The 21205-nt window shown below is 36.4% G+C and overlaps 2 protein-coding genes across 2 annotated transcripts; one reads left to right on the top strand and one right to left on the bottom strand.

Moving 5' to 3' along the window:
* The first annotated feature begins 61 nt into the window (after nt 1-61).
* On the top strand, nt 62-5350 carry LOC139691834 (protein phosphatase PTC7 homolog). The gene is made up of 5 exons (XM_071589736.1): nt 62-396; nt 540-722; nt 3211-3409; nt 3658-3914; nt 4745-5350. Exons 1-5 carry the CDS (start codon nt 162-164, stop codon nt 4792-4794), a joined length of 924 nt encoding a protein of 307 aa, XP_071445837.1. The 5' UTR covers nt 62-161; the 3' UTR covers nt 4795-5350.
* On the bottom strand, nt 5319-18456 carry Der-2 (Derlin 2). Its single transcript, XM_071589737.1, has 6 exons — nt 17868-18456; nt 17719-17784; nt 17467-17634; nt 17182-17304; nt 11445-11608; nt 5319-5956 (listed from the first exon to the last, which is right to left on the bottom strand). The coding sequence occupies exons 1-6, from the start codon at nt 17958-17960 to the stop codon at nt 5830-5832; spliced, it is 741 nt and encodes a 246-aa protein (XP_071445838.1). The 5' UTR covers nt 17961-18456; the 3' UTR covers nt 5319-5829.
* Between the last annotated feature and the right edge of the window lie 2749 nt (nt 18457-21205).

Raw genomic sequence — 21205 nt, 5'->3', positions numbered from 1 at the left:
AAATAGCATTAACAGCATTAAAAAATAAAAGTTACGACGACATCTATTGAGTCTGTGCGAAACAAGGTTATTTAATTAGCCAGTGAGTGAGAAGCGTGTGTGTTGTGATTAACCTCAATTTGTGACATTTCACAATGATACTTTTTTAAATATAGTGCTTTATGGTTATAATGCAGTCCCTTGTTTGGTCTGGGAGGCTATTGTCTCGTGCCTTATGGAATGGAATTTGTAACTATTCCAATTGTGCTGACCAAAGTTTAAGTAGGAAAAGAGAACCGCATTTAGTTTCTGCAGTGTGCGGTTTCCCCAAAGATTATGCAAACACAAGATTAAAAAAAGGACAGTTTGGTGATGATGCTTGGTTTTCCGCCAAGTACAAATCTGCTGATGCCATAGGTGGGAGTTCTTGTATTGGTGTTGACTGACAATTTAGTATGTCAACGAAGTAGAGCGCAACATAGTCCTGTCAAAGCTTCTGCTTCTATAGTGTGTAATGCATATGGTTATAAATGATGCTAATACATTTATCTTCGACATAGGTGTGGCAGATGGAGTAGGTGGCTGGCGTCATTATGGAATTGACCCTGGCGAATTTTCATCATTTTTGATGAGTGCATGTGAGCGTCTCGTCATGTCGGGTAGGTTTGTTCCGACCGCCCCTGCATCGACCCTTCTTGGCCGAAGCTACGAAGAATTGCGTGAAAGTAAACATCCGATATTAGGTATTTGATAAGTCAACTCATTTTCTCTTTGTGGAATATTGATTATAATTGTGGCGGTAAGTTAATAAGTATTGATTTTCATTGACGGTGCATGTATGGCAAAGACTTGCATGCTATTGACGAGCGCACATTTGGTCTTTTTATCTCTTTGGTGTCACTCCTACTCCTAATAATTGTTATAATTGCGTATTATATTACTGAATATGAAAACATTTTTGTGATGAGATGCTATTCTATGAACCAAGCGAAATTATAAAACACGAAGTCGTATTCTCCTCCCGAAAATAGTGTTCTCAGTCGAGCCTTGAATTTCAAGTGATTCCTTTTGAATTTTAAATAGCTGTTCAAAATTATGATACTTATATACCCTGGCATGTTCATAGAAATTGTCAGGGAAAGATTTTTTAAATTCAATGTGGTAATTAGTACTCTATCACTTTGTCTCAATGTGCATACTAAAGTAGTAACGACCTTGTATACACTGCAATACTACTGATGCATACTGTCATCAATATTTTATTGGAGGAAGTGCATCTTCAGAATGCCCGATATTAATTAATCCGATATGATTGTTAGTGGATTATCTTTTATGCTTAGCTTAAGAAAAATGTTTGGACCAATGTCATTTCAGGGCACCAGAAACTTCAAAACCTTAAAAATGCGCGTTCAATTCATAAATTGGTCATCGTCCACATTAATTCAGTTATTTAATCATATTCGATAATTCAATTTTGCTTAAAAGGCTGAACAGTGTTGAATAAGGAACCCTCGTTTCTATTTATATTTACTTTTTGTGTTCATTTATTAATGTAGAGACCGCCTTCGTCAGTTATTTGTTAATCTTATGTATTAAAGAGCAAGAATAGAATAAATCTTGTAAACCCGAACTCATTTTCCTTAAGTAATATACTGATTGTATTTTTTTTACGCCCACTGAACATTTAAGTATGAGAGAATAACCTAGACTAGTTTCTGTATTTGTAGTATTTTGGGGGATAATAGACGTAGTGGTCAGGACACAGAAGAATTGTGTTAGTAAAAGAAGCATTTGCCAGTCGGGAATTGATTATGGGTATGATAAGTAAAGAAATTAAGATTAGATGGTCAAAACATAGGGCATAGATGTAGCTCTGCAGATCAAAACATGGAAGACAGTCGTGGCAGAGAGAGGGTGTTCAAAGGCGGGTATTTAGTCATTTAATCAGAAAAGAGACTAAGAACACCGCTAATTATGGTTGAGGAAGGGAGGATGTTGCTTGCAGAATTCAGAAGATGAAATAAAAATTGAGTGAGAAGGTATTGTAAATTTGGTGGGGGTAAGGATAAGATAAGTGGGCCAGAGGAAGTAAGGAAGGTTTTTTTTCAGTCTGAAGGCAGATAGAAAGAAGCGAAGAAAGGCATAACATTGGCCAAACAAGAGTAATTCCATGCAATATACGTTTGCTACGGACCTTAATAAAGCAAACCTTCATTTGGTCATCTAGCAATGATGGATGTGATTTATATTGATCATGTCAGTACTCTGTTTACTTAAATATACCCTTCATGCTGTTCCTTACCACAAGGCCAGTCGTGGCCTAAGTTGAGGTAACTGGATCGGTTACTACTGTTTTTAACGTTTCATTATCAATCCATATGTTTAGTTACATTGCCCTCTTCATGCCCTTCATTCCTGATTGCTAATCTTCCTTGTATTTAGTCTCTTTGCACATATTGACCCTTGGCTTCTTTTGTGAGCCAATTCCTGTGATAACATTTTCTCATTACAAGGGTACTTTGAAATGTTGTCATTGTAAAAAAGTACTGCACATGTGTAAGCAGTTCTCAACGGTAGATAATTTTTAGAAGCAATGATCTCTATGTTGAGCTCAGTGACAGTATAGGAGTGTTCTGAAAAGCTTTGGTTATCTTGAGGCAATAAAAGGATGTAAAATTAATGATACACTGAAACCTTAATGATACACTGCTTAGTACTGACATAAATGGGGATGATATAGGGGGAAATATTGACTATGCACTAAATGACTGAATGTTTGTATTTGAAAATGATAAAGTTGTGGCATTGAACACTGACTGATGGTGAAATACATTAAATTCAATAACAAGACATCTATAAGGAATGGACAGGTTGAAGAAACAGACAGAATTATTATCCTGCAACTTGAAAATCCCTTATCTGTGGCTGTGTAATCTGTAATGTTGTTATTTTGTGTCCTGGTATTCATGAAAATAATCCATTGGAAAAAAGGATTTAACAAGAAAGAATTTCCAAATTTTCCCTCTGTCTACATCTCGGTGAACTTATTGGAACTGTAATAATATCATAATTTTTTAATAGCAGATGTCATCGATGGACTCATTTTATGTAGAAAGTCTTTTTAATTTTAATGCTCATAGTTTAATTATAGTTTTTCTAAATAGAGTCCATTTTATATACTGATTTATTTTTTTTTGCAATGCCCTTTCAATGCATTTCTCTTTTCTTCAGGAAGCAGTACTGCATGTGTCATAGTATTGAATAGAGAAAGCTGTTCGGTTCATACTGCAAACATTGGAGACAGTGGCTTTGTGATAGTACGAGGTGGCCGCGTTGTCCACCGCTCAGAAGAGCAGATCCATTACTTCAACACTCCTTTCCAACTGTCATTAGCACCACCTCAACACAGCGGTCTTGTTCTCAGTGACAGGCAAGGCATTTACTGTATCTGTGTTGAAACAAGTTGTGTATTTTGCTGGGTGTGGCTTATTATGTTCATTTATTTTTAATTCATCATTAGGGGCGTGATATTTGTTTTCATAATTAGCTTAATATTTTTGTGAATTATGGTGAATAGCTCAATTACGTAATATATTAATTGGTTTTACCCATGATTGCACGCGTCTGCGTTTGTGTCTAGGAGAATGGTCATTGTCTCATAGTGGCATTTTTCTGCAGGCCAGAGGCTGCTGACACCTCAGAATTCCAGGTTGAGGATGGAGATGTTATCTTAGTAGCGACAGATGGTGTTTTTGATAATGTCCCACCATCGCTGTTGCTTGTTGAACTAGCAAAAGTTCAAGGCGAGAAGGACCCATTTCGGCTTCAAGGCACAGCTAACACAATTGCCCTGATGGCTCGGTCGCTTGCCTTTGATGCCCATTTCCTCTCGCCATTTGCCAGAAGAGCTCGTGAGAATGGAATCGATGCCACAGGTTTGTTAATTACATTCAAAATTACACTGCCTTCTTTTTTATTGCACCCCCGATTGTTTATTTTTAGATCAGTAATTGGAAGTATCTCAGTCAGTTGAAGCAAGAGGCATCTAAGCAAGTGTTGCGTATTATTGGCAATGCCAGATATTGATTGTTGACAATTTCCTTAATTTCTTGAAAATATTGCACTCCTGCCAAATTTGTTGACCTCGAATTCAATTTAAAATTAGGAGTAAATTGAAGTTAGTACTTTTAAGATGTTCTCCTTAATTCATTGCACATACTGTTCAGGTTGAATATTTGTAAAGAAAGCCCTAACTTTTAGATGAAACTGGCGCTGTACCATTATTGAGTATTCAGTTTTCTATTACTGATGTAGACTGTAGTGATCCTGATAATAGTTGTACTAAGCTTCCTGGCATCTGAATTGGGACACTTCATTGAAATAGAAGTCATATCTTCCCAGGTAACTCATAAATGACCATTAATGTTGCACCTGAAAGTTTGGGACACTTAAATAACCTTATCAATTACTGGCCACAGTAATTACAACCCTGGATAATATGTAAAATGGTCAACAATGGCATCCAAAAACCAAATTTATATTCATATTGTACTGACCACATACGGTAATAGTGGTAAAAGACAATCCAAGATTAGTTTCCAATTCAGTTAATGCCAAAGTAAGTAATGCCTTGGTACACCATGTTCATTATTTTAATGGAATACACGGTGTGTTTAAAGTTAATTTTTTAAAGCTGTTTCTCTTAACATTTTACTTCCAAGTATTTTCTTAATGTTGATCATATTTAATACTTCTTTCTTTCCAGGTGGAAAGCCCGATGATATCACAGTTCTCCTAGCAACAGTGGCATTATGAAGAAACTGCAAATTAGGACAATTTAAGAAGAAACCATGGTACTCTAGTGACCGTTTAAATTGCTTAACGTATTTTTGAAGAATTGTATATAGGAATTCCATAAAATGTGTTATCGTGGTTTCTGTAGACTTGATAGCTCAAAAAGTGTTCAAAGACATAATTATGACAATCTACTGAGATGTCTAGGTAGTAAGAAGGGGAGAGTGTGGATTGATTGAGCTGTGACTGAGAATCACTTGGACATATGTGAGACTCATGGCTCTGTCTCATCGTCCCCTTGGAACTCGACTGTACCTGTCCAAGATATTGATCATGGCAGAGGCGTGCTGTGCTATAAATAACATACACCAATAATTCCAAGATGCAGTTGTTGAATCATTTAGCATTTGGAATGTTAACAATGCAATTTTTATCACAGGTATTGTGAAGTACTAGTGTTGATAGAATAAAAAAAAGGACTCGATAATCATGTTCATTGAAGCCTTGAAGGAAGCCTTCAAGTGGTTTATGTATTCCACCACATATAATTTTCAATATATATATCATGGTGCTCCCAGCTTTTATTGTTCATTTTGATTCCATTTTATCATTCATAAAGATTGTGCAATGGCATTTTAAATAAAAACCATTTCAACCTCATTTTGTTTCAAACACATAATTACATGAATTACATTATGTACTTGTACATTTCTATATCATTCATCTGAATCTCTCAAATTTAAATGCCAATAAAAAAGTTTTGTATCCTCATATAACTAGTATGGTCTGGATTCATTAAAAACTTTGAATAACCTTCAGTTATTCAATTACCAACAAACGAAGTGTAATGTGCTTTTTTAAAGCTAACATAAAGTATTTTTTCCCTACAGTTCTTTGGAGGGTTTTTTTTTAATAAATACAACTTCATTCCATTTAGCCGAATGCTATAGATTGATGATAACACAGCATTTTCACTCATTCCAACGTCAAAGCCAAGAATCTTGGGAAACATGACGTTCACTAGTGGCGATGTCCTAGCATTGAAACTTGCGTGTCTCATTGTTCTTCGGGGTGTTCGTTCCCTTCACGAGGCCGCTGTCCCCATTCAAAACCTCCTGGCCGATCCTCAGGGGGAAGGGGTGTGACGTCGACATCTTCAGGGTGTGGATCACATAATGCCTTCCTAATCATTAACAGGAAAACAAATGAGGATCAAGGAACAATAAATCCCAAAATCTTCTTATAAGCATTAATACCATGGGAACTAGGTTAGACAAGACAAAATTTACACAAGACATACCTATGAAGGGAACAATTTTAAGTTATACAAGGCATTTACAATAAGAAAAAAAATTTTTATTCAAACAAATCTTTGTTCGAAAATTTCATTTTTATGTAATACTATATAGCTAACTTTAAGTGTAACTAACAGGTGGCGTAAGTTTCATTGATTTGACTCCAGTATTGCATTGGCAGCAGCCATTAGCAGTTGAAACATTCAGTGCACCAAAGCTTGCTTTCAGATGAAAAGAGCATTTCATGAAGATTTTCTTTTACAATGGGGAACGAGGAAAATTCAATGGGGCCAGTGTGGCCTATAGGAAGGATTAGGAACACACTTCAACATTGACTGTCTCAAGATAATCATGATTTCACAGTGGGTTCCAAAGAATGCATTTCATGAGGAATGATCTCTAACATTTGCATGAGCCGTGACAGACTCTAGCTCCACTGTCCTTGGGTGTTGATTGTTTCCCCTCTTTTAATATTTCAAACCATCCTCTAGCTATGCTCTAGGGTAGAGGAGACCCTCCTTAGACCTCTTGTATCATTGCTCAGAACTTGGGTAATGGTTTGTTCAGACAAGAAGCAAAAGTTTTAATGCAGCATATTGCTCATCAATTGTTAACTCCACCGTTGCGCTAGGGGTGTCAACTAGTTTCAACTTTTAATGGCCGCCACTGATGCATTTCTCGAGTCAAATCCATGAACCTTGTACCACGTGTAAATTACACATTTAAGTTTGGAACATGGCATGTAATTAAACCTTTGCACAAAAATTGTGCAAATAAAAATTTTATGATAACTCTTTCCTGAAGACCTTCTTGTATTTACAATACTTATAGACTTTTAGAAAAATAATCCATTTCTTCTTTAACACTGAATTACTTCAAAATGTTTAGATTTCTCCCTCAAGAATTAATTACGTAAATAGGCACAAGAGGCAGAGGTGTTGCGAATATTTAAAAGGTTTAAGTTTAATGCTGATTTGATGATTATACACAATAGTAAAAGTTATTAGTTAAAAGTAACTCCATGGCACTTTCCTCAAAGTTGACCTGCAGAAGCATTTCATAAAAAATACATGAAAGTTCAACGAATGAAATGTTAATACAAAGATTGTACAAGAGTCATTTCATAAACATAACAGTTTCAGGTTAAACTTTTAGGAATTCCTTCATTATGAGGGTAAAAAAGAAACTTTACACCTCCACAATAAATACACTTCATTTCATAAGTCCTTAGGAGAAAACAAAAATTATTTCATTTTTCAACAATCTCCTTTCCGCTCAATACATTTCCCAACATTTCTCTAACTTTTTTATGCCTCCCAAAAAGTAGGATTTCTAAAGGTCCTCAAAATAGGTCTCTGTATGGGTGATGACCTCGTTCGATGTGAATCATTTTCTGTCAGGCCATTTTTTCAAGCTTGTAAATAAAAATGTCACTGGGAACCAAATTTGGCTAATATGGTGGATGTTGTAATCATTCAAACTACAACTTAATCATTTTTGTTTTTTTCATCAAAACTGTTGAAGTGTGTACCTGTGCATTTTCTTGATGGGAGAGAATTTCTCTCTTTGCTAAATGCGGACGTTTTTCTTTATTTCTTGGCTTAACTAGTACAACTGATGCAAAATATTCTCCAGATATTGTTTGTCCTTATTGGAAGTAATTGATGTACATAGATAGATGAATCCACGTACATGCCAAAAAACCATGGTTATCACATTACCAACACCATTTTCACCTTCTTTTTCACGCCCAATTTTTTGTGTAAAATTAAAAACACTACCTTGTGATATGCATATGGCCTCAGATATTTCACAAACTTTTATTTGCCAATCACTCAAAACCATATTGTGTATTTTGTCGATTATTTCCGAGGAAGCCACTTCCGCTGAATGTCAGAAATAATGTTAATCATTTGTTAGTGTACGGCCACATTTTAACTCATTAGCCCAATTGTAAGCAGTCGCAAACATATCTAATGTTCCATGAACTTGCATCTAACTCGGCTTTGATCGCTATCAGTGTTAATAAAATGAAAACTCCCATAGCCGTAATAATACTTACAACTTTTTGTCGAGTCCTTTTTTCCTTCAGTTCACTGAGGGGTACATTGTAGCCAAAATACACATACACCCGACACTTTCCCTGTTTTTTGCTAACTTTGCTTAATTTGAGTCATATTCTCCCAGTAGTGAGGCCCTTTTTGAAAGTGTGGCTGGTTGTTTTTCTGAGTGCTCATGAATGTGGCAGCTCTGTGTTTGACCCTGGCGCAGAATTTATTCCCGTCAACAGTCACGGAGAGTGTACATCTGATCATAAATCCAGGTATCCTTAACGGAGTCCCTTTAACCCTGTGAATGATCCCAATTGTGTTTGAGTGTTTAAGTCTGTAGTTGGTCACGGGCGAGGAAGTAACATTCCCGCAAACTACTGCAGAAGGGTGTTCTGGTTGAGAGGTTGTGGTTGGTCACTGACGTGGAATTTCTTTCCCCACGAACCGTCACAACTAAAAATTTCGTTTTCATTGTGGGACGAGTGGTGCTAACTTATTACGGCTGTAGGAGTTTTCATTTTGTTTTATTAACTTTACGAGGCCGTAGAACTCAAGTTCTTAGATTCTATCAATGTGGAGCTTTTTTAATAGAAGTGTTTAATCACAGCATGAAACTCATTTTATCCAATTTTCTGAATAAACAAAAGCTGGTTGCTTCCATTGATCATGAAAATGAAACAAGGGAAATATGAGTCTCAAATGTTGCCATCACATCTTTTGGAAAATCTCCTTTGTCAATCATTACCACTTCATTGTCATCCTCATTCATCAGCTGAATAGGATGCAGAATAATTATATCAATTTCTCTTCAGCCCAAATAGCCCACGAATTTTAGGCTTCAGCTTGCAGAAAAATAATTTAAATATGAATTTTTGCTCAGATGCTCTACTTAATGTCTTGGACATCATATTAAAAGTTACTGACATTCCTATGCTGGTGACCTTTTCTTTTGAGACCTGAAGTCCTAATGTCCCAAAAATGTGAATTGCAATACTTAATAAAATACCTTGACCACAATATTAGTCATATTTGACTTTAAAGTGTCTTAAATTGAAGAGAAATGTTTTCTGAACTAGACAAACCAATAAAATTAATGACTCTTTAATGGTTAGTCAAGGTACTTTGTGACACCTACCTTCCAAATTGAAATATTTCCGTAGGGCTGACATGATGTGTCTCATAATTCAAAAAGTAATGAAGAAAGATAAAAATAAGCCTAAGATAAATTTTAAATCTCTTTTAATTTTTTAATTTAAAGACTAGATAAATTTTTCCTTCACAAATATGTAATTTTCATCTTGTTGGATCATCCATTATGACATACAGCAATTACAATGTCAGAATTCAAGCTCAAGAGTGGGGCATGCCGAGCCACCATCAGAGAAACAACAATGCACAACTGTTTAATTGGATTTGACGGTATCATTGTTCTGTATTTATCTATTTAATATTATTTCATAGTGATATTAGTTAACATTAACACTATATAGAGAAGAAGCCTCAGCAGTAGAACATACCAAATCCTTTGCAATCTGAATTCTTGTGCAAGAGGTGTCTCATTCTGTACAGCTATAGATGCATTCAGTTTCATTTAGTACTCATCCGTTTTTTCATAAAATTATTTGGCGAATGAGAGAAATGATAAAATTTGACAACTTGTGTGGGTCACTTATTTTTCTTTTATGATTTTGCATGAACATCTAAATGCATTGTGAATGATCATGATTTTGCAATCCTTAAAATGAATAGGATACAAAGAGTTTTGATATGATGTCATATTCTTCATGCTTAATATAATGTACAATGACTTCACAAAAGCAACACTTTTTATCGTTTTTTTTCTAGTTTAACAACACACTTATCTTCAATTTTAGGTCAAGTATGGCTAATATTTAAGGCAAGGCATGTTCTTCAATGTCAGTATTCACATTGTCAGGATAATGGGACTTCAGGTACCAATAAAATGGAGACTCGCACACAAGAATGCCTTGGACTTTTGATGTGCTGTTCAGAACATCAAGTAGAGCATCTGAGAAAAAACAGATTTATCTTTGTCTTCTGCATGCTTGGGCCAAAAATGAGCTAAACTTCATGGACTACTATAATTGTTATAGAAGCTCAAATTTCCTCCACCGTGGAATAAATCCAGCCAACACCACTCAGCCCAGAAATATTTAGGGCTCATTTGCAGGGAAGAATATTTTTGGAATTTGCATTTTCAATGCACTCGGTTCAGGACAATTGTCAAAAAAAGTCTGCTGCAAGTGCAAGGCACGGGAGCCACTTCAATGCTACTTTCACAAATGGGGTACAGCTGTTTCAAACATGCTATGTCCCTTACTAAAAAAGAAAGAAAGACTCGTACTCGTCAAAACAATCCATCAACGCACCTGCGAGCCCCCACCCTTCTCAAATCCTTCCAACCCTCCCCGCCCCCACTCTGTCCTGAGGGTATATATGCTTGCTCTGTCTGTTTTGCAAATTTGTACCTGATGATGCCGCAAGTCGGTGAAACGCGTTGTACCGTATAATAAAATCTGTGGAAAAGTACGAGTCTTTCTTTCTTTTTTAGTAATGGATATTAATTACTTCCACGAAGTGAAGCCTGAAACAATAGAATATATGCTATGTCCCCTTGACTATCACTTTGAGAGAATAATACTTTTGTATAAATCTACATCTTGAGCAATCAGCTACTGCCCCTTTCAGGAAATCCACCTTATCACCCATTTCAGTCTCTAAAGAATTGCTTGACTTAATTAATTAATAATTTATCATTAATAATTGACTATGTTAATAACACAAATATTATTGCATTTCACTCGGTTAAAATAGCAAAGAGCATAGCTGTTTCAGTACTTATTTACTTTTTTAAGAAAAAGAAACTTGTATCCCAGGAAAATCATAGAATTTTGCTAGCAGACTCTAGGATTTGAAATACTAAAAAGAATCAGCCACCTCTACTATTCGACCAGAGGACATTAAGCCCACATGCAAGCCCAGAATTATTAAAATTTGAAAAAAATACATCACACCATGAGTTAAACTTGATTAAATTATGCTAATATGCAATAAAACCCTCCCTTGAAAATCAGTTCACCAATTGCACCAACCTACTCCAAAATCACTCCTTCATTATATTTAGGATTCCACTAAGGTCTACCCAGCTCCCAAAGTAAGAATCATGTAAGTTTCTCATGTATGGTGGTCACGCAAATAAAATAGGAGAAGTTTCCTCCCTTATTCAAATTTCCCCAACTCATATGCCATTCTGTGCCTTGACACACTTTGATTTTCAATTGAAAGTACAAAAATATTCACTTACAGGAAACGTGGTGTTTCAAGCAATCTGAAACCTCCTCTCTGATTAGGGAAGACATCTTCAATGAAATAGTACATGTGGCCCACCACCACACCCATGGCATCCACACCAATGGCATTTCCCAGCAAAATGGAGAAACCTAGCAGAGCCCAAGGCAAATAAGGAGCCTGAAGAGAGAATACAATCATCAAAATCTGTTATCTAGTAAATCACCAAAAAATGATTTAACAGTGCGATTAATGCAACTTGTAGATATCTTGAAACCTCATTTCTTTCGTATTCAACCACTTTAGATTCCATTCTACACTATGTAAAATATGACAATCATGGGAAGAGAATTTGTATGGTGCATCGGAGGCAATTTTCTCATGTGTTTCAGAAGTGTATTTCAATTAAAGTAATAACACATTACATTATGGCACACCAATTAATGGTGCACTTTATTTCTCAATGTCAAAAGGAACCCAAGTACGCTTTCTCTTATGTTTTATGAAACAAACTGCACATGAAAACAGACTCAATCAACAGAGAAAAGTACATATTGAGCATCTTTTACAACTCATTCCTTGACTCTTGACAAGAAGCATAAGAACAACCAAGGCATATAAAGCATGACAATTAATATTCTAGCAGCATCCAAATCCAGTTGTTTTCCTGCGGAAGAACTTGATAAGTATACAAAAACAATATAAATATAGAGTGAGCAGTTTAGACCAACCTAGGAATTTTATTTCCTTGGAAGGCTCAGTTCCATTGCAATTGATGGTCAAAAGATATTTTCAAGAGACATCACCTGTAGCTATAATTGCACTCTTTACAATAAAAACTATGATGAGCTCTATTGTAGTCAAACTGGCTCTAACACGGAAGATCCTTGCCTCACAGACTACCAGGATATAATGATTTAATCATGGTTGAAACACAATCAATCCTGCCCAAGATGAAAATATTTTGAAGCAATTTTTTACTGTCTGTGACAAAAGGATTGAAAACACTGCACATTTTGCTGCAGCACTGCGGCATTTGTATTAAAAATTAGACGCATTTGGCTCTAGAAAAATGAAACAATAATTTCAGATAATTTTTTCAATCAGGATAATATCTCATTTAAAAGAGAAAAATTCTTCCTATGGTTCTGACAAGTGGCATGCACTGCTGGTGCAAGGATAGAGAACGTTTATAAAGTAAGGGTGAATTTGGTGCGCCAAAAAGGAAAGTGAAAGCACTGCCAAAAAGTAAGAAGTGAAAATCCATGAAAAAATAAAAGTGGCTTTTGATATCCAATAAAATATAAAGACTCAAAAATTATTAATTGAGCCAGGTAAGACTCAAGAGAGATAGAGGGAATATATAAAGGAACTGAATCGTGAAGACTTGTGGAAAATATGAAAGAAAAAATAACTATGCTGTTCTTCTACCTCGGAGACTTCTTAATGAAAAGAGACTTTAAGCTGAAACAGACCCTAGGCGTTGAAAGAAAATTGAAGATTTTATGAGAGTGATGCGCAAGCTAGAGTGATGCCTAGAATGAAATAAGTAGCGAGCATTGTACAAAACCTAATGAGAGGAAATGATCAATTTAAGGTAGTATGAATAAGGTGATTAATTAAAGGTAAGGAAAAAATAAGAACCTCCAGAGACTACTTGGAACCATGAAGAAAAACCATCTGAATTTTCCAATTTTTGCAAAACAAACCTTGCAAAAATCTATTGTGACGACATACCAAAAGACAGAGTAGACTAAACACATTTGACCCTCAAAGGTCATTTTAAAGATAAGCAAACGCTTCCGGGTACCAGAAGTTTCTACAACTTTAAATCATTAGATACTTCAGGTACTGTGGAGGCTGAGATTATTAGTGTCGCCGGCAAACCCTCTCCCATAAACAACTAGAAAAAACAAGCATCATATTTAAAAACTGATGATTTGTACCCAGCATGTTGCATAGGTTATAAGCATGACAAACTGTGGCAGTTTGGAATCATGTCTGATGTAGATATGGGAGTAATTAATGTCAAGTTTCTACATCTTCATCGACCATCTTTTACTGGCCAAGGATAGAAGATAGCTGTCCAATACCCATTTCTCACTCATTTTTGACCCCCACACATCACATCTGGAACAACATACTACTTCATAACCAAATACATAATATTAATGAAGGAAAAAATGGTCCAAATCAAAGCTGTCTAAAAACTAAAATTTGTGGACCCCAGAGTTAAAAAAGTTTTATTCCATTTGTAAATAAATACTTTCTAGGAATGGTAAGTTAATAAAATCCATGCATATTCCATAGATATTTTCTAAATTTAATATATTTATCAATATCAAATTTAGTCCACATGAAAAATTTGATACAATCTATAAAAACAAAATTAATAATATTTAAAATGTTAATCTCCACCAAAGAGTATCAGTGCCATATTTTTATCAGAACTGCATATTTTAGAATATTCCAAAAATAGTTAACAGGCAGCCAATTTGTTAAATGGCACAATGATAATTTAATTCAATAACCTTTGAAGGAATGCAAAAGCCATTTTTATTCTTGTTATGGGATGATGAAATGTTTGGGATCAATAGAAAAAATGAGATGTTAGAATTATCTCCTTCTCTTTCAATGATAATTTAATGACTTTTGACCGTGTTTTTCTCCAAAAAATATTAACGAGGCATAAAAAAATTCTTTTACCTGAAGCATCATCTGACATGAAACTCAGATTACAAAGTTTTAAGGGCCCATACATATTTTTTTACGCATTATTCTCCCTAAAATATGCAGCCTTGCATTCAAACATGACAAGATGGCTTTCTTCTGGGTAAAATATTCTGGAGGTAAACTAGTCCCCCAATCGGATCCATGGGTGAGGACTACTGGAAGTGGAACATCAGTCAAGGCCGATAAATGCAGAATAGGGATATGGAATGTAAGGTCATTAAGGGTGTGCAGGAAATTTGAAAATGCAAATAAAGAGATGGATGGACATCCATGGATTGAGCAAAATTAAGAGGGCGGGGGCAAACGACTTCTAGAGCGATGGCTACAGAGCGATTTACTTGGGAGATGACCAGAAAATTGCAGTAGTAGGCACCATACTCATGAAGAAATGGGCAAGGAAAATAATATCATGCTGGCAATATAATGAAAGGATATTGATGATAAAGTTAGAGGCAGAACCTACGCATACAGTGACAGTGCAGGTGTGTATGCCAACGTCCAGCCATTCAGATGAGGCAATAGAGGAGGTATATGAACAACTGGAAGAGGTTCTAGGCACAGTAAACGGGAAGGAATTCCTCATAGTATTGGGAGATTGGAATGCTGTGTTCGGCGAGGGGCAAGAGGGAAGTACCGTGGGATCCTTAGAATTGGGAAAACGAAACGCCACGGGAGAGAGACTGATAGAATTCTGCAACGAGAAAAACATGGTAGTGGCAAATACCATCTTCAATCAACATCCGAGAAGAAGATACACATGGAAGATGCATGGAGACAAAGCACAATAGCAAATTGTCTACATACTTGTCAGGAAGACATACAAGAACCAAATTAAGAAGTGTAAGAGCTACCCCGGCACAGATATAAATAGCGATCACAACCTGGTGATCAGACTGCGATACAAGAAGATGAAGAAAGAGAGACAACAACCCAGATGGAACACAAAGATACTGGAAGAAAAGAAAGCAAGGGAAAGGTTCACCACGGCCATCAAAAAGGAAGTAGAAGGAAATAATGACAATACCAGCACTTGAGGGTCAATGGAAAGAAATGTAGACTATAATTACCCAAGGTGCAATTGAGCTCCTTGTAGGTAAGGCAGAAATATCTAAGAAGCCATGGATAACAGCTCAAATAAGAGGTCTCATAGATGAAAGAAGAAAATGCAAGAATCAAATAAATGAGAGTGAAGAAGACTTCCATAAACAGTTGCAGAACCAGGTCATACGAGAGTGCAATTAGGCAAAGGAAGAAGGGATAGAAAGCTGGTGCGAGGAAATTAATGACAACATGAAAAAGGAAAATAAAAAGATGGCTTATAAACTAGTGAAGAGGCAATTCGGAGAAAGAAAAACAAAATAGCAAAACATCCGAGCCGCTAATGGAAAAATACTAATGGATGATGATGACATTGGGAATAGATGGAAAGAAGACATTGAAGTACTTTATCAAGCTCCCAAACCACTAGAAGATGGTTTAATTAAAGATGAAAGCATGATAGGTAAAGATGATTTGAATCTGCAGATATTACGAAGCAAATTCAGGAGAGCCGTGGCAGACCTGAGAAACAACAAGGCACCAGGAGTTGACAAAATAAATGGAGAAATTGTCAAGGCACTTGGGGTCGAGATACTAGAAGCACTTGGATTGGACTACAACGACAGAAGAATTATCTATGACTTCTACAAGAATCAGGTACAACTATGCAAAGGACAAATGGAAGAAAAATAGAAGCCAAAATAAAAAAGTAATACAAGGATGCAACCTCTCGACAGCAATATTCAACGTATACCTGGAAGAGGAAATAAAAGAAGCACAAGAATTGGGTGCCAAGGTAAATTGAGAAGAAATCAACATGCTCCAGTTTGCAGGTGACATCGCAGTAGTGACGGAAATGCGAGAGGATCTGCAAGCAACTCTAAGTGCTACGGAACAAGCACTACAGGAATATAATATGAACCTTCAAAAAAAGAAAACTAAAATCCTTGTGTGCGGAAGAGAGAAGCTGAATGCAAATATCACGATTCGAGGGGTGAAACTAGAGCAAGTGGAATCCTTCATCTACCTGGGCAGCAGCATAACATGGGATGGAAGAAGTTCAACCAATATCAAGTGAAGAATAGCTCAAGCTAAGAACGCATTCACGAAGAAGAGGCAATTACTAGGTTCAAAGAACCTAAGACTCGAAACAAGGAAGCGATTTGTCAAGAATTTAATGTCGAGCATGGTGCTCTATGGTTCCGAGACTTGGAACATTAGACAAGTGGACCAGCAATGAATAGAAACCTTTGAAACATGGTGCTGGAGGAGAATTGTGAAGATTAAATGGACAGACAAAGTAAAGAACGAGGAAGTACACAGAAGAGCATAAGAGGATAGGACCATAAGGAGAACTCTACAGCAAAGAAGTAATAGATGGATTGGACACACATCGAGGCACAATGAATTGATTAGGAATATAATAGAAGGAAAGATTCTATGAGGAAGAACCAGAGACATGTACATTGGACAAATTAAGAAGGACATAAAACAGAGAGGATATCAAGGATTGACGGAATTGGCATTAAATAGAGTAGAATGGAGGGCTGCAGTAAACAAATCCTAGGATTGAAATACTGATGATGACATTTTTTTATGGAATCCTCATATGAATGATGTAGCTGTATAGTGTTGGATATTTGTTGATTGGTTAGCAAGATATATATATTAGTTAGATACAAAGGGCAGCTTTCTCATCATGCCAAGGAAATGGAAGACTGAGAATCCACTTAAATTTAACCCTGAAAAATAAAAATTATAAAAACAAGATCAATAAAATGTGGCAAGGTTACTTAAATCGGTGGGGTTGAAACTAAAGTTTTGCCTATATCTAAGGCACTAAAATTTGTTTGTCGTTGAAATGATATGGAATGACACCACATTAGTCATGTGAATACGAATTTCCATATAATATTTACCCTTACAACAGCCACATTATTATACACTAAATAATTCCCTTACACTTCCTTTATAATACATACCTGGAAATTGAGCAGACCAAAGAAGTTCATACGAACAAAGGGATTTCTCCTTGACCATACATAAACCAGCATAATGGTAAAAGCTTGACCCAGGAAGAGTAAATTCACAAAAAATGCAATGGCCTGGAGCAGGTTAAAGAAATTACACCTTAAATGTTGCATATAACCTGAGTTTACTAAATGCAAGCTAAGAAGTTCCAAAATTGTAGAACGCTTTATCCAGTACAAATTAAATGTACAAAAATAACAATTTCATTTACGTAATGTACTGTCTTTAAAGGATACAATCATGCATGTTCCTCCGAAGAGAAACATCATAACGAAGTCAGCCGTTTTGGACCTGAATGATCCCTCCTCCAGCATACGGCAATAACGGTAGGTGAATATAATGTTAAAGAAGAAATTAAAACCAACCGTTCCAAAAAATAAGAACGCCGTGATAAGCCGCCAGAACTGAAACGGGGAAACTACGATGAAGTTATATGGTCACTAAAAACAATAGCGGTAATCTTTTATTCACATTAATTCGTAGCATACCTGATACTGTTTCACTATCAATATAGGATTAAAGTATAACTGGAACGGAGAAACAAAATCTAATTGCTGAAATAAAATAATAGAGTTCAGATGATAAAATAGTAAGGAAGAGCAAATTTCAGTAAAATAAGAAAAAACGCTTTAATTACCACGGCCAATGTTGTAATAACACAGGCAGTTGTGTAAGCCCTTGTGACGACTGGCATTTGCATATATTCTTGACGAATTGTTTGATAAGCCATGTTTGCGTTATTTGCACTATTATGCCAACACAGCACGAAAAGTTAACAAATCAAATCTGAATCAAAACATTGCCTTCTACTTTCGGCCAACTCATAGACCACCGGCACACATAGAAACAAAAGAATTTTCTCTGTACATGTCACCACACACAACACATCTTCGTCAATGGTTAATACAAATGCACCGATTGAGCGGCACACGCAACTCGGCCAATATCACCAGGGTATATTCTCTACCATCAACGTAAAGTTATCATGAGCTACCACATCATTCACGTCAGATTAAAAACGCTGCGCAAAATGCACTCCAAATCGTAAGAGGCTGCCAACAATATCACTTTTTTCAAGATACAGAAATCGAATTTATGGCATTATTGTGCGGTACAATATTTACAACATATAGTGTGTGAAACTTTCGGTATTGGGATTCAGAAAAAGGCGAAAGATCCTTCTGCCAAGGGAAGTAATAATGTTGGAAAAAAATTAGTTGGTTGGATAAACTGATTACATTCTAAGAAAAGTTATCGGTTGCACAGGACGTGCAGTCTGCGTGCATAATCCTAGAAACTATCGTAAATATTGAATTTTTTTGTTCATAATCAACCAAGAATTGTACAGCTTTTTGAACCGAAAACGGCAAAAACAAATATGTTGATGGTGGCGTGTCTGACGGCGATTCATGGAATTATGATTGTGACCGTACACTTTTTTAACCAAACCAAATTACTCATAGTCATCTAATGCACTTTTCGCAGTAAGACGGTGAAATTCAAATGATGTCAATAAACTTTTCGCATACCATTATTTGGTATAATGAGTGGCATAGCATTCAATTCAAAGAACCCGCTTAAGTATGATTCAAAGGGGATGGGAGGTCCAATTCATATCGGAGGCGAGGAGGGTGGTTTAAAATTCAATCGCTTTGTATTTCTCTCAATACATTGCCGAAAAATATGCATGTAATGCTCATTAATATTTCATAGTCGATTACTGAATATTTACTTAAAAGGTTAAGTTCCTTTTCGTCAGCATTGTGTGTTACCCTTCAGGACGTCGAAAGCCTAAACCTGACCAGTAGATTACGTTGTCGACAAATTTTGTATTACCTCTGTAGTGTCCAATCACTAGCAAACCCTTGACTTTTATTACCTGTGAAATAGGTTTGCCCTTAATTATATTTGTATACAGACGTTACTCAGTAGTGCTTCAAAAATGGTAAAAATTAATGTCGGTGATTTTTCATAAGAAAGTCAACTTGAATCTTTACATTACTCCGTACAAATTACGCATAACATTCTGAAAAATGACTCATATGGTGAATATTCGTGTAGTAGGTGTCATTTTTTGCTGATTTGTCTGTGGTATCCATAAATACTTATCCGTTCCAGAGACCCCGGATATTCCTCATCTGCAGAGTCCCTTCATCTACATTAATCCACTGATTCATTGGTCAACCCCTTACCCTCAAACTATTCATTCTACTCTCTTATATCTCTTAGGTGATCCAATTCTCATCCACTATCTCAACATGACCAGACCTACATAACCTAATTTCATGTTTCTTCTTGACCATTAGTAGAGGTCCTAAAAAGCACTGTCATATGGATGGTACTGTAGGTGCTACTATAACAAAGTTTATTCATCATAGAATCCCAACAATTTGTCACAATCGCTGCTGAAATCATATGAGCAGTTATTTTCTCTGGAGTTTTCACTTTTCTCATTCACAATTTCATCTTCACTTTCAAATTTTTTGAATGGCTTTATGATAGTCTCACTGGTAATGTTCTGCCAGGTCTTTTTCATCCATTCATAGACACTAAAAATCAACGGTCGTTTCATTCTTTCCATCTGTGTGAAGTCATGAGTTGGTGCCTCAATCTTCTTTATCCACTTGCATAGATCCCTTGAGCAGTTTATTGACTGAAACATCCAGATACTCCAATTGAGATATTAATCAATCGGGAATCACAGCAAGATGCATCTGCCACTCAGTGGCAAGACTTTTTACTAACTCAGTGTTTTGGTCCTTCAATTGATCACACATAATGACAATGATCATTTTTTCAGATGACCACACTTTCATATCCTCTCTAAACAGGGTGCAGTAACATATCTTCTTTTTTTATAAAGCAAAACCCCTTTAAAAAAGGAAGTTATGTTTCCGCACCCTTTACATCCATCCTCTGGGATGGACATGAATACAAGGTCTATCCCAAAAGTAGTGGGACTTAAGTTGATTAAAAAAAAATATTATTGCCAGAATTGATACATTCACTCTAAAGTCTTAGAAGCAGCAACCTTGGGCGTCCACACCTTGTATGCCTTCTGGAAGGTGGTGCTGGGAATGCTGCTGAGCTCCCTCATTACGGCCTGTTGTAACGCTTCTACCAAGCTGTGGTGATATCCTTTCAGCACAGATTTGATGTGGGGGAAGAGGAAAAAGTATGGTGGGGCAACGTCAGGGCTGTAGGGTGAATTTGGATCGTTAATCATATGGTTGAGAAGCTATTGGCAGATCTGTGGGTGACTTTCCTTTGGTTTGTCTGAGAGAACTTGCGGCACTAACCTTGCACACTTTTCTCATGCTCATGTTTTTGGTCACAGGTCAATACGCATCATTTTTATGGATGACAAGTTCATCAGAAGCCATGCAAACACATAATCTGCCATCCCTGTCCAACAAAGCCTTCGCTCTTGCAAGATTTTTGTCACTTTTGGAGGTAGAAGGGTATCCTGAACGTTCGGCGTCCTCAACATCTTGTCTACCATCACAAAACAACTTGTACCACTCAAAAACTCCCTATCTACCAATGGCACTATTACCATAAGCTGCCTTGATCATGTCATGAGTCTCTTTCCCAGGGTTTTACCCAGTTTCTCGCAAAATTTGATGGCGCACAGCTGTTCCAATAGCCAGTTCATGACGGAGCGTAACGAGGTCATGATATTGAGGTTTTGCAAACGAATGATCCACACTTCTCAAAGGCTTGAAACCAACTTTCACCAGCATCCAGCCTTTCCTGAGACTCCCCTTCCTCAAATCCAGCTAGCGAAACTGCAGCCTGCCTATCTGGAAAAAATATATCATACTACTTTTGGGAATGACTTTGTATAAATGCCAAGTGGAATTGTACATTTAGGTAGTATTTTCCATTGAAAGATCAGCAAAGGAGTGAGTTTTGAACCATCCAACATGCATGAACAAAATTATATTGCAACTCCTTTACCAATAGTCTTTATCA

The sequence above is a fragment of the Hetaerina americana genome, unplaced genomic scaffold (genome assembly GCF_022747635.1).
Source record: "Hetaerina americana unplaced genomic scaffold, ioHetAmer1.1.p SCAF_4, whole genome shotgun sequence".
In the NCBI taxonomy this organism is placed as follows: Eukaryota; Metazoa; Arthropoda; class Insecta; order Odonata; family Calopterygidae; genus Hetaerina; species Hetaerina americana.
The sequence above is the reverse complement of the archived record's forward strand: the minus strand, read 5'-3'. Positions and strand labels throughout refer to the sequence as shown.

What these genes read in the sequence shown, in the direction of transcription:
- LOC139691834 (XM_071589736.1), top strand. Translation starts at nt 162, where the DNA reads ATGGTTATAATGCAGTCCCTTGTTTGGTCTGGGAGGCTATTGTCTCGT. An exon ending in AAGTAAACATCCGATATTAG is followed by an intron (nt 723 to 3,210) that starts GTATTTGATAAG and finishes TCTTTTCTTCAG; the next exon opens with GAAGCAGTACTGCATGTGTC. An exon ending in GGTCTTGTTCTCAGTGACAG is followed by an intron (nt 3,410 to 3,657) that starts GCAAGGCATTTA and finishes ATTTTTCTGCAG; the next exon opens with GCCAGAGGCTGCTGACACCT.
- Der-2 (XM_071589737.1), bottom strand. Translation starts at nt 17,960, where the DNA reads ATGGCTTATCAAACAATTCGTCAAGAATATATGCAAATGCCAGTCGTC. An exon ending in TTATTACAACATTGGCCGTG is followed by an intron (nt 17,785 to 17,867) that starts GTAATTAAAGCG and finishes ATTTTATTTCAG; the next exon opens with CAATTAGATTTTGTTTCTCC. An exon ending in CTTGAAACACCACGTTTCCT is followed by an intron (nt 5,957 to 11,444) that starts GTAAGTGAATAT and finishes GTTAATGATTAG; the next exon opens with GAAGGCATTATGTGATCCAC.